The sequence below is a fragment of the Danio rerio genome, chromosome 22 (genome assembly GCF_052040795.2).
Source record: "Danio rerio strain M-AB ecotype USA chromosome 22, GRCz13ab, whole genome shotgun sequence".
In the NCBI taxonomy this organism is placed as follows: Eukaryota; Metazoa; Chordata; class Actinopteri; order Cypriniformes; family Danionidae; genus Danio; species Danio rerio.
Genome location: NC_141042.1, coordinates 6988560 through 7002994, shown reverse-complemented (window position 1 = coordinate 7002994; position 14435 = coordinate 6988560). Strand labels below are relative to the sequence as shown.

Sequence of the window (14435 nt, the reverse complement as noted above, 5' to 3'; positions counted from 1 at the left end):
AAACTATTTATTGCATTGTTTGTTGTGTTGTTTACAATCAAGACTCCTGAAGCAGAATAAATGCAGGAAAAAACGGAAAGATTGACAGGTATGGTCCAAACTCTGTCCTAGAGGACCAGTGTCCTACATAGTTTATCCATAGTTTATCTCCAACTTCCTTCAACATACTTGCCTGGAAGTTTTAGTGTACCTAGAAAGAGCTTGATTAGCTGGTTCAGGTGTGTTTAATTGGGGTTAGAACTAAAATATGCAGGATACCGGCACTCCAGGACCGAGTTTGGGCACCCCTGCTCTAGACAGAGAAGCATGATTGGGGGTGGGGGACATCTACCCATCCATCCATCCATCCATGTGCAGCATCCACCTGGAGTTTCTGCTGCTCCCAATTGCTTTCACTTAGATATTACAGACAGAAAATTTCATGAATGTACTTATTGCATAGATGGCTCTTATCACAGTGCCTTAACATTTCCTCCACAGTTAGAGTTTGTCAACCCTATGGCACTTAAGCTGTGGTCACACTGGACTTTTCTCCCCATAGACTTCCATTCATATGCATGCAAATGCATCAGACCGGAAACGTAAGGTCATGCATCAAAAAAATCACATCGCTTGACTACATGAGACCAATCAAGGATCAAAACACGACCTCTCTCGAAAGATATTTAAAACATGGAGCAATCGCTCGCTTTTTTAATGTCTAATAATCTTGTTTAATCACACCCCTTTTCGCAGTGACGCACGACAGAATTTCGCACACACAAACTCTAGTGTGACAGCAGCGTAAGTCCAGTGGCGTAGCGCAAAATGCGGAGGCCCCCCTGCAGGGATCGCTGACGGGGCCCCCTGATGAAGGGGGTGGGGGATTAGTCATACGTCAATTTGCATATCACTGACGTCATCACGTTATACCGTTTCTGTTTGTTTAACAGCCTATGGTTAATAAAGGGGTATTTATAATTGCACTACACTTTATATAAGCATGTTTATTTAACTAAATTTATTGCTGTTTGAATACAGTATGTCAGTATAGATGTGTAGTGAATGTGCAGTAATCTCTCATATGTAATAAACTCAGAACAAGTTCAGAAACTGTCACTAAAATATCTGTGATTGTAAACAAGAAAAGAATAAACGGTCCAATTAAATTGTTAAAATAAAGAAGTACATCGGTTTGACTGTACAAGGGAAATACCTTCACACTGCCTGTGCTAAATCATTTGTCGTCGGTACGCAGAGGGGTGATCTGCTCTCGGGCTGCAGGTGGGAGAGGCTGCTGCTGGGAGGGGCCGGCGGCATCACACGCAACTCGTTTAGAAGAGTAGGGACGGTACAGTATGGACAAATGACAGTCTAAAAAATCTCCAATAACACACAAAAAAGTCGCTAGATTTGTCGCTAAATCTAGTGACAAAGTCGCTAAGTTTGCAACATTGGCGGCAAGCAATCAGAATGAAGTAGTCCACCGCTTGAGAGGTGTTCAGAGAACACAGACCTGTGAACTTTGGTTCCGACCACAGTTGTTCCCAAGAGTTTGATTATTGCGGTTGCCGGTGGATTTTTAATTATTGAAAATCGCGACGACGCGGGGCCCCCTAATCACGCGGGGCCCCCCCGCGGTGCGTGCCCTGCGGGCCCATCCGCTACGCCACTGCGTAAGTCATAGTGCAGGTTAGCGTAATAATGAGCAGATTACCTAATTTGCAGTTGTTGCCTTTTTATTAACAAAACAAATATTTTGAAAAACCTTTAAGGCAAATTGTAACCCTTTCCCATGCGAAGATAGGACATTAGGCAGACCTAAACTGAGGCCTCTGTTACACGGGTTAATGGAAAAACCAAATAAGAAACAGGTGAACACAATAAGAAACAAAGGAAACAAATAAAATACAACATATGGGTGCACAAAACAAATAGTTAATAATGATTTTGTTTACATTGCAGCGCAACATTACAGATAAATCTTTGATTTGATATTTTAAAAATACTGTCACAAACTGGGCACAAAGTCTTCGTAAAAAAATCGCTTTAAAAGAAGTTTGCAAATGGATTATACTACAAATCAAAACCAGACCCCAAAGACATAATCATGAAAAAGCAATCAGATCAGTACTGCAGAGAGTGTCAGGACACTGGCTTGATCTTTCTCTTTACTTCTCCCTCTCCCTGCTTTTCATTCTTGCAGCGTGCACTCGGCTGATCATTATTACGAATCAGTGCGCACACGGCTTGCTGCACCTGTTACTGGTCTCCGTTAATTTCCTTGCTATTTAAGCTCTCCTTTTCCCACTTTCTGGTCGCTAGTGTGTCCTGTCATTATTCAGGCTATCTCGCTGCGTTATCTTGATTCCTGTCATTGTCGTGCATTACTTCATGTTCTGATTCTGTTTTTCTCTTCTGCCCAGTTTTTGCTCGGTTGCCTGTGTTTTTTCTGTTTCATTTTGGATTCTCCCCGGCCAGCCACCTACCTTCGACTTCGCCTGTCCGACGCTGAACTTGCCTTTCCTCCGTTATCCCATCTGCCTCCCGATCGATGCTCGCCTGCCTGACCTCTCTCACGCCCGCTGATTTGGACACTGTTGCCGAGTTGCCTTTCGCTCCCGCCGAGCGGTTTCATTTTCAGTTGAGTCACGAGCCTTGGCTCGTCATTTGTTTTGAAAAGTTAATAAAATCCTTTTGTGTTAACAGCATTTGCGTTTGGATCCGTCTCTCCGGGTGTGACAGAGAGGGCTCCCTCTGGTGGTTTGTTGAATGAGTCAACCTTACTCTGTACAAATTCTTACACAACCAGACAATACACAACATTATTACCATCAACCTGGGCTGAATATGAATCTAAAACGATTAAATTATGAATAAATTTGTTAAATGTTTAACGTCCCAGTCTTTTATAGGTGTGAAAATACATCAGCAGTTCTTGGGCTCTGATTATGATTATTTTTACACTTGCGAGCTGTTTATTAGCAATGAAATAAAGACTTTTGATTTCAGTCAGGTAGGCTATACAAACGTTACATTAAGTTTCTTTTTTTAACCACAGACCTATGGAATTGTGCTTCAGATGTCATCTTGTGGTCAAATGTGTGTACTGCATTAGGGGATTTTCTAGCTTTTGATTATACCCTGGTTGCAGACTCGTTATTACTTTACATTGTGGGGTTGATTGAGAACACTATATAACATGCTATGGTTTCGGACACCACTAAAATGTCTCCTTTTAAAAAATAGTGCGCTTAATCTCCATTTAAGTATATAGGGGGCGATTTCAGATACAGCCCAGGAGTGAAAGAGTGATACAGTTGATTCACTTGATGGCGACATTTATTAGATAAATAATTTTCGTTCATCTGCAGATCAGTGAAGAAAGATTTAAAAATTGATAATGACTCAACTTTAGTATTTTGAAATATACAGCCAGTGTTTATTCAACAGTACCTTTTAAAAGAATTTATTTAACACACTTGGATTACAATACGGGTTATTATTATTATTATTATTATTATTATTATTATTATTATGTGTATTTAACCAAACTGAATTAATTAATGTTATAGACTTAATAATTAATGTTATAGACTCAGCCTCTAAAGTTGTCATAATTTCCATGTAAAAGTGACGACACCTCTGGATTTAGTACTTAAGAAAATACTGGTTTGTTCATCATCTCATGGTCACCAAGCATCACATACTCTACATGAGCCACCTCATCAGCTTTCTGTAAAATAAAAGAATAAAGAAAGGAAAACATCATAATTTAGTGAAGACTTGAGTTTTTGCTTCAGTAGATAAAACAGAAAATAATAATAATGCACACATCTACTTCACTGCTGAAATTATGCAACTAACTCCTAAATTGGTAGTAAATGATCTTACCCATGATTGTGAGTTTCTTTCACAGAACGATGGCTGATGTAACATAGCAGCAAAAGTGAGCTCATCTTCATTCGGCTGAACTGTTTCAACAACAGAAATGGATTTTAAATGACAAAACTCAGCTAGTTCAGTCGTCACAACATACAGTGTGTGCTATTTTATTACATGTATACTACAGGTCGTTTGAATAATTGATTCTGATTGGCTAATGATAAACATTCTAAGCTGCTGTGTAATAATAAGTCCATTTATGTAGCGCTTAGACACTCAAAGCCATATACACATTAGAGGGAATCTCCTCATCCACCAACAGTGTACAGCATATGGTTCCAGACCGCACACCACACATCAGCTGATTGGTGGAGAGGAGACAGAGTGATGAAACCAATTATGATATGGGGATGGTTAGGAGGCCATACTGGGCAGAGGCCAGTGGGCAAATTTTGGCCAGAACGCCAGTGTTCTGAAGATTGTGCTACCACCTAAGAATGTGCTACCGGTAGCTCAATCTGTCATATTTCATCGAAAAAGCTCTTTATCTTTTCAGCTTCAAATGTCAGAATGAACTACCTCCTTAAAGAAAGGGTGTATAAACAGGGTTAGCACATTTTGTCAGCTTTAAATGTCAATCGGAATGAACTACCACTAATAAACAAATTAAATATAAAACTAAGAAAAAAATAATTAAGGCAGTAGTTACCTCTGATAAACATTTGAAGTTGCTACACCTTTTTCAACATTGTTCGACAGAGTAGTAGTAAATTTCGATGGATATTTGAAGCTGACAGTATGTGCTACCCCTGTTTTTACATACTTATTTAATGTGCTAGTTCATTCTGATAGACATTTGAATGATGTGCTAACCCTGATTTGGTGAAACAGGACAGATTAAGCTACCGGTAGCACATTTTGAGGAGGTACAGATCGCCAGACCACCGGGGTTTAACCCCTACTTTTTTTTTTCAAAGTGATTTTATAAGAGAGTCGGGACCTCAGTTTAACATCTTATATGAAAGATGGTGCATAGAGTCAATATACTGGGGCATTAGGACCCACACAGACAGTTATTTCACAGCTACAACACATCAAAACACAACAGAAGGCTTTTGATGAGATGTGAAAGAAGCTAGTCCTATACACAGGAGCAGATTGAGTACAAAAACCTGGCAAATGTCCTAAATACAACGTCTGAACACTATCTTTAGCTGTGGGGATGAGAACAACTGGAATAATTTACTCAAATCTGTTTTTATTGGAAAATAATGCCTTGCATCTGCTTCGTATTATGTCTATCACCACCGTGCTTGTGCATTATTTTAGTAATAATTCCATGGTCTGTCATCAATTATTCCTTACATTTTGATAATAAAATGGCATTAATTAAATTTGACATTAGCACATTTTTATACTTGCATATAAAACATTTACCATAGTAGAGTAAAATGTTTAACACATAATCAGTATTTTGTGTGTGTGATCAGTAAATAGGTAAGCTCCAGGGCCCGGTTTTTCAAAAGGTTTAATCTGGATAAAACTGATCCGGATTTAGTAATCCTGTTTTTGCGATTCGTGATCACGTAATCCAGCTTACTTTTTGAGCCAGTTTTTCAAAGCAACATTGGATTGGATCAATCTGATCAGGATAGGAACTTTTCAGGATCACTAAATCTGGATTACCAGTGCTCAAACACAATGTAGATGGATAGACAGGCCTATGAAAAGAGCAACAAGTAGAATAGCCAGTGTGGGGTAAATATAACTTAATTTTTATTAGAAATGAAAACACACATTTAAAAAAAAAAAAACAATAAAAAGCCCACCCCATCCTGTTCCAGCAGTCCGTTTATCTGAGACCTACAACACAAACACTGTACATTGAGGTATTTTTAATAAGTTACAAATATAGATGTAAATAAAAAAAAAATGTCAATGTCAAAAACTCAGACTTCCTCATCTGATGTGGAGAGAGTAGCTTGTCTGAGCGCAGCCTTTAGGAGGTGAATCTCAAATGTGGTCTTGGTTTGCTGCAGTTTGGTCAGAGTAAGTTGTTCCTCGGCCAGATGAAGCTGTGCTTCTGCCCTTTCAGTCTCTTTTTGCAGTTGTTGAAGGTGATTTCAAAAATCAGTGATTGCCGTTCTTTGCATTTTCTTGGTTATTTTGTAATCATTGCATGCATCATTAATAAATATTCTAAAAACAAATATATTTTTTATTGTGATGAATATATATATAAATTAGTGACAGAATAAAATGTATTGTTTCTGGTCAATTTTGACAGCTGTTTGCCGTAGGCCTATACTGAAAGCCTAAATATGTTGAAGCCAATAATCACTATAGCCTGACAGATGAACAAATAAAATTAAAACCTTATTAATAAATAGTATATCTCGTAAGATTCTGCATGATCCAAAAATAGTATTATTTAATACATTTTTTAAGTTTTCATTACATTTTGGGCATAAAATCCACACTAAATCCACCCTTCTGATGGGATCAGTTTAATCCAGGTTTTTTGGATCAAAGTGATCCAAATCCTACAAAAAATGTCTGAAAAACCCAAAGTAAAGGTTTGATCCGTATCAAAACCAAGATTAGATTACGTGATCTAATCCGATTAGGTAATCCGTTTTTTCTTTTGAAAAACCCATTTTCAAGATTTGATCCAATCCCTTATCCAAAATCCTAGTGGATTACTTTTGAAAAACCGGGCCCTGATTACATTTGTGCATATCTGTTTTCGTTCTGCATGTGGATTCGCTTTGTATCAGCCATGCTGTAGACTTAAAAACCATAGAAGGTAGGGCTTTTTCTTATTGTGCGACAATATTATTGAATGCATTATCTACAACTATCAGGAAGCTGTTTCTTTGGACTGTTTTGACAAGCTTCTTAAGACGCATCTTTTTAGCAAAGCATTTAGCTCAGTCCCTTTTATAAAATTTCTAACATTTTGCTAATTTATCGTTTCATTATTGCGATATGACTCTGGCTTCTTACTGGGATTTTATGCAAGCTTGTCATTCTCTGCATTTTTTTTTCTTTTTTGTTATTGACATCTTCTGAACTATTGGTGTTTTTCATCTCCACATGATGTCGCTATTTTTCCCAGTGTTTTCTGTTTGGGTTCATTTGTGTTAATCTTGTTCAGCTGTGTCGTAGACTAGCCTATTTATTTTACCCTCTTTTCTTCACTTGTCACTTGGTTTTTGGGTTTGATGTGCTCTTGTCTCTGTGCTCTATGGAGAACTTTGTTTGTTACCTGCTTGGCTGTAGTCAGTCTTGTAGACTTCCTGTGTTTTTGGCTGGCTGCTATTTTGATGATTTTGGATTTCCTAAATAAATACCTTTTGTTGAACTAGACCTTGTACCTTAGCAACTTGGTTCATCACCTCTTCCTGTTGTTAAACGGTAGCACGTAGGTCTACCATACCAGAAACATGGGTTTGAGCCGCTGGCTCGTCACAGTTATTGTATGTTTTGTAGAGCTTTGAGGTTAAGAAAAGCGCATCATAAATAAAATTTTTCATTTGTCATCTCCATTATTAACATATTTAGGTACTTTACCTATGAAAACATACTAACCCCTTTACTGGGATGTGTTCCTGTACATATTTTAATTAACTATATATCATATGCATAGATCAAGTCTGAATTCAAAAAGAGGGCTGACCGATAAGGGGCTAAATAATAGTTTTGTCTATCAATTGATTAAAATATTTCCACATGGAAAGGTCCTAAATGAGGATATATGCATATATATGAACCTTTATGCACATGTGTAAATGTGCCACATATAGGCAAAATTGAGGTGCATATACAGGCCATATATTTTCTTTCCGTGTGGGTTTATCACTGGTTTAAGAATCATGTATGTAACACTGATGTAACACTTGCCTTTTTGATCAGAGTTTCCACATTTCCAGCAGATCCAGAAGATCCCGACTCCAACAAAAGTCATCAGAGATCCAGCAGCAGCAGATATCAAAACTATCTGAGAACCTGACACCGGAGGACCAGAAGAAATAGAAGTGAATGTGTTGGTCGGATCTATATCACAGGACAGGTCAGTAAATTAACTGCATATTGTACCTTCGCACGGCTGGCACAGTGTGTTGATGTCCAGATATGTGGTCTGGTTGCTGATGGTGTTGTTGATCACACAGCTGTAGGTGTTGTTATCCTGATATTCCACCTCCAGAGGTAGAGAGAGACTGATGCTGAGATCAGACTCACTGATGCTGGACAATACACTGTTTCCTTTGTACCAGGAGAGACTCGCAGCACTCACATTCACCACTGAACACAACACTGAATAATTATACTGGGATGATGAACACAGAGAAGAGTTGAAGATGAGGGCAGGAACAAGCAGACGTGCTGGAAAACATGAGAATAGAGATTTTCAGTACAGAGTTTGAGTGTAAATTGTTGAAGAATTTGTGAAGGATTAGAGAACTTTACTCGCCATGAACAGAAACATTGAATATTTTTGATGGCCATTTTTTTCCGCTTATATCAAGATTATAAATTCCCGCATTTTCAGATGTGATGTTTGTGATGGTCAGAGATCCAGTCTGTCTGTCCATCTTAAGTCTGTCTCTGAATCTGTCAGTGCCATCAAATGTGGAGAAGATTTGCTCCTTAATGCTGATTTTAGCTATAAGAGTGTTTTGGGCTCCAAAACTCCACAGCATGTTCTCCCAATGTATTATAGTAACACCAGAGTTTAGAGTAACAGAATCTCCTTCAGTCACTGACACAGACACTTTTACTTTCTTAGCAAGCACACCTGAAGGACAGAAACCACTTTACACTCAGATTAAGTATCTAGAGTACTCCTAATTAACAGATAAATGTATGCAAATATATTACATTAAAGGCATTGAAATGTAACAAGCCGAAAATGAAAAATCTGGTAATGTTTCCAAAGACTATAGAATACACGAGACATGTCACTCGCATAGTTTTGAATAAGGAAATGTGTAACGGTCAATATGGCGAATGAAGCCCCGCTTACTAGTACAGAAGCCAATCAGCGATCGCTGTAGACTGACGATTTTTGGGGGGAGAAACTCGGACCAGACTGGGGCTTTTACATTACAACAGTTTATTGATCAACAAACACACTGGAATCTCAGTGAATACTTGAGATTGAAATTACCCTTTGCGCGATGTGATAATATCTCAATGTTTTACCCTTTAGCAATCACAAGACTGGAAGCTCAGGTTTAAGGTAGCACTTATCACAAAGGGGCAAATAAAACTGACATTTAGCCTACAATCCTTGCACAGCCTACACTTTATCTGTTGTCTCTCTATTTTGGTAGTATCCAATTTAAATGTGAGATTTTGGAAACCAGATCTAAATTTAGCAGGAACAGTTTAATAGAAAAATATTCTAAGTGGCAAGGGGTGAACAAAGACTGAATATACAATGTGAGCGGCCTGGTGCGGAATAAAACCTACCCAGAGCAGGATTTTTAAAAATCAGTCCTGTGCAGACCTCTGCCTGGGTTTCCTCCGGGTGCTTAAATTTTCCCAACAGTCCAAAGACATGTGTATAGATGAATTAGGTAAACAAAATTGGCCTTTTGGAGAGTGAGAGAGTGTATGGGTGTTTCCCAGTACTGCGTTGTGGCTGGAAAGGCATCTACTGTATAAAACATATTCTGGCATAGTTTGCGGTTCATTCCACTGTGGTGACACTTGATAAATAAGAGACTAAGCCAAGGGAAAATGAATGAACGATATTTGCAACTATCTTCATTCCTTTACTTAAATTCACAACAGACTATGCAGCACCAACATATTTTTGTTCTTTTACTAATTTAATTTCTTTTTTTGTAATCTTTAAGTCACTCAAGATAAAAGCATATATCAGAAAATTTAATTTAATAGACCCTTTTCACATTTTTGTGTTTCTCAGTGGCATACTCTGTCATAGTTGGGTAAACTTAGAGTGAATAGTAAAGCACAACAAATCTTTTTTTTATTTTTTTTATTTTTTATTTTTTTATACAATCCTGTTTGCTGAAATAATAATAAATAAAATAAAAACGCCACAATGGTGTTATCAAGACTATCAGAAAAAAGGAAAACTGATAACTGCAGCCAGAAGACAGAATAACATCAAATTTACTGTCCTGCCTTAGACGCTGCATTAAAAACGCCTCGCGCAAGTGGCAATTCGTTTTTTCTAATTTGACACAAAGATGACATAATACATCCATAAATGCTCATTCAATCCATTAATATTTATTCGGCATAGTCCCTTTATTAATCTGGGGTCATCACAGAAGAATGAACCGCCAACTTATCCTGCATATGTTTTACGCAGCGGATTCTCTTCCAGCTGCAACCCATAACTGGGAAACATCCATTAACACCCATTCACACTCATACACTTCAGACAATTTAGCTTATCCCATTCACCTATACTGCATGTCTTTGCACTTCACACAGAAATGCCAACTGACCCACCTGAGGTTCAAACCAGTGACCTTCTTGCTGTGAGGCGATTGTGAATTTTTTAAAAATAAATTAAAACATTAAAAACTTTCATTGAGTTAAGATTATGATGACTGTTAAACACATCATAACATGCTTGTGAAAAGGCTCCATAGTTTCAGATTAATGTGTACTGTAAATTAATTTAAAACTGGCACCGGAAAATGAGATGTGAATTTAAGGAAGAGTGACCAATAATTAATTTAATCAATGTGCATTTAAAAGAAAATGCATATGCTGTATTTAACTTTAGCAGATAATAATCTGAAACTGAAAATGTCTTTTGATAAATCATTAATAACTTACCAATTGGAAGCCACCAGCACAACAAGAACGAAGCAAAAATGTGAACCATTTCCTTTAAGCGTGTTTGACTTTTGGAGTGTTGACTTTTGCAAGCGTGTTTGTAAAGTGTGATTATCCGCTGAAGCCCAGCTTCTTCATCTGGTCTGTGAGTCCTCCCACAACACACTCTCAGAAATAAAGGTACAAAAGCTGTCATCGGGGTGGTACGGATTAACTTTTGCAGCTTTTAGGTGCTATTCTGTGCTTTTTAAAGACCGAAATATATTTTAAAGCGCAAATGTGTACAGACAGAGCCTTGTATAGTTTACAACCACACACTCTGAACACATGCTGTATGCAAAATCAGTAATGCAGTGACAATCTTATGTCATAATGTAATGAATCTTTTAATAATAGATTTAATAAAGGGTTTGTAATCATGCAGAGGTAATTAATGGAAAAAAAAACAGAGTTGAAACTGTCAGCTATCTCACTTTGTCAGAGGTGTGATTATTGGCAACTCAACGCGAGTCAAACTGAAACCTGCTGTGGTTTGATCTTCTTTAGACGCACAATAACCTCTGGTCAGGTGAATTCTGGACAAACAGACACTAAAAGATGATTTCCTGTTTATCTCTTCTAACAGAGCTATTTTTTGATAAATACCCCAGAAAGAGTCAAATAATCAAAGCTAACAGCCAATGTAAAGATTAATATTGCAAACTGTTACTTGTGTTTCTGTCTGTTTAAGTAAGTGAATGTTTGCTTTAATTCCTAATGACCAGTTAAAGTCACCAGTTTCAATCTGATAGCAATAGCTTAGAAATATAGAAATAAGGTGTTTACATGAATCCTGTTCAGTCCAACAAACTTCATAATAATAATAATAATAATAATAATAATAGTAGAATAATTTGTTGCATTGTATTTAATGCTTTCTTAACGCTCAAAGCACTTTAGATGTAATGTAGTAGTATAATAATGGTACATTAATAGCTGATTCGAAAAACAGAATCATAAATCATTTTATAAAATTCAAAAAGATTAAATAAAGCAGGTACGAATGAAAGGTATAGTTCAGTATCGTCAGCGAATATTATTATTATTATTATTTTTATAAAGAGGTTTAAAGGAAAATTGAGCCCTAAGGACACGAGGCTCGTCCTCATTAACGACCTTAACATTGAAATACTATAGATCATGTCATTATACAAATGTGTGTTCTTAAAAACCACCAATCATTACTTGCACTCACATACCAATCTCATTGGTCCAATCGTATTAAATGTGACATTTAAGTTAAATAAATCAATAAAAACATTTACATTGTGTTCATTTTAAAATTCAGAATGAAACTCTGTGTCATGGTAATCCCTACCATGTTTTTTTTTAACATACCTCTTACATTTTACATTTACCTAGCAAAGTGCGATAAAAATACTTTCTTTTTCACTACTGGGTATTTGGCGCCAACACTATAAACAACCTGTTTATTTATAGCATACTTTATCATGTAAATAGCTAATGTACATTTATACACACAGTAAACTCAAAAAGATTTTTTTTTTTTTTTTGTGGTTACATTTCTAAGTGCCGTTGGTTAAACTTATAAATACAAACAAAATGATTACAATAAATTTATAATAATAATATTACACCAAATATGCAAGGACAAAACAAAGCAGTTTTCCCAACAGTCCAAAGACATGTGTATAGATGAATTAGGTAAACAAAATTGGCCTTTTGGAGAGTGAGAGAGTGTATGGGTGTTTCCCAGTACTGCGTTGTGGCTGGAAAGGCATCTACTGTATAAAACATATTCTGGCATAGTTTGCGGTTCATTCCACTGTGGTGACACTTGATAAATAAGAGACTAAGCCAAGGGAAAATGAATGAACGATATTTGCAACTATCTTCATTCCTTTACTTAAATTCACAACAGACTATGCAGCACCAACATATTTTTGTTCTTTTACTAATTTAATTTCTTCTTTTGTCATCTTAAAGTCACTCAAGATAAAAGCATATATCAAATTTAATTTAATAGACCCTTTTCACATTTTCGTGTTTCTCAGTGGCATACTCTGTCATAGTTGGGTAAACTTAGAGTGAATAGTAAAGCACAACAAATCTTTTTTTTTTTTTTTTTTTTTTTTTTTTTTACAATCCTGTTTGCTGAAATAATAATAAATAAAATAAAAACGCCACAATGGTGTTATCAAGACTATCAGAAAAAAGGAAAACTGATAACTGCAGCCAGAAGACAGAATAACATCAAATTTACTGTCCTGCCTTAGACGCTGCATTAAAAACGCCTCGCGCAAGTGGCAATTCATTTTTTCTAATTTGACACAAAGATGACATAATACATCCATAAATGCTCATTCAATCCATTAATATTTATTCGGCATAGTCCCTTTATTAATCTGGGGTCATCACAGAAGAATGAACCGCCAACTTATCCTGCATATGTTTTACGCAGCGGATTCTCTTCCAGCTGCAACCCATAACTGGGAAACATCCATTAACACCCATTCACACTCATACACTTCAGACAATTTAGCTTATCCCATTCACCTATACTGCATGTCTTTGCACTTCACACAGAAATGCCAACTGACCCACCCGAGGTTCAAACCAGTGACCTTCTTGCTGTGAGGCGATCGTGACGGCAAATGTTCATACATTTTTTATTTTATTTTTTTAAATAAATTAAAACATTAAAAACTTTCATTGAGTTAAGATAATGATGACTGTTAAACACGTCATAACATGCTTGTGAAAAGGGTCCATAGTTTCAGATTATTGTATACTGTAAATTAATTTAAAACTGGCACCGGAAAATGAGATGTGAATTAAAGAATAGTGACCAATAATTAATTTAATCAATGTGCATTAAAAAAAAATGCATATGCTGTATTTAACTTTAGCAGATAATAATCTGAAACTGAAAAAGTCATTTGATAAATCATTCATAACTTACCAATTGGAAGCCACCAGCACAACAAGAACGAAGCAAAAATGTGAACCATTTCCTTTAAGCGTGTTTGACTTTTGGAGTGTTGACTTTTGCAAGCGTGTTTAAAAAAAGTGTGATTATCCGCTGAAGCCCAGCTTCTTCATCTGGTCTGTGAGTCCTTCCATGACACACTCTCAGAAATAAAGGTACAAAAGCTGTCATCGGGGTGGTACGGATTAACTTTTGCAGCTTTTAGGTGCTATTCTGTGCTTTTTAAAGACCAAAATATATTTTAAAGCGCAAATGTGTACAGACAGAGCCTTGTATAGTTTACAACCACACACTCTGAACACATGCTGTATGCAAAATCAGTAATGCAGTGACAATCTTATGTCATAATGTAATGAATCTTTTAATAATAGATTTAATAAAGGGTTTGTAATCATGCAGAGGTAATTAATGGAAAAAAAAACAGAGTTGAAACTGTCAGCTATCTCACTTTGTCAGAGGTGTGATTATTAGCAACTCAACGCGAGTCAAACTGAAACCTGCTGTGGTTTGATCTTCTTTAGACGCACAATAACCTCTGGTCAGGTGAATTCTGGACAAACAGACACTAAAAGATGATTTCCTGTTCATCTCTTCTAACAGAGCTATTTTTTGATAAATACCCCAGAAAGAGTCAAATAATCAAAGCCAACAGCCAATGTAAAGATTAATATTGCAAACTGTGACTTGTGTTTCTGTCTGTTTAAGTAAGTGAATGTTTGCTTTAATTCCTAATGACCAGTTAAAGTCACCAGTTTCAATC

General features: G+C 36.6%; 1 protein-coding gene and 1 long non-coding RNA gene across 4 annotated transcripts in view; both read right to left on the bottom strand.

Moving 5' to 3' along the window:
* Positions 1-10986, bottom strand: part of LOC137488899 (SLAM family member 5) — a 29090-nt gene extending 18104 nt beyond the window's left edge. The window contains exons 1-4 of one of the 3 annotated variants that reach the window (XM_087303657.1): positions 10687-10986; positions 8339-8662; positions 7963-8250; positions 6903-7872 (exon numbers count right to left, since the gene is read on the bottom strand). In XM_087303657.1, the coding sequence (XP_087159783.1) occupies positions 7640-7872; positions 7963-8250; positions 8339-8662; positions 10687-10882 (1041 nt within the window). In that variant the 5' untranslated portion in view covers positions 10883-10986 and the 3' untranslated portion in view covers positions 6903-7639. Of the gene's footprint in view, positions 1-2468; positions 2720-6902; positions 7873-7962; positions 8251-8338; positions 8663-10686 lie in introns of those variants that run through there. The other 2 variants (XM_087303660.1, XM_087303659.1) reach the window with 2 other exon arrangements.
* LOC147838372 (uncharacterized) overlaps positions 1-14435 on the bottom strand; it is a 280547-nt gene that overhangs the window by 227427 nt on the left and 38685 nt on the right. The gene's annotated exons all lie outside the window — the stretch shown is intronic.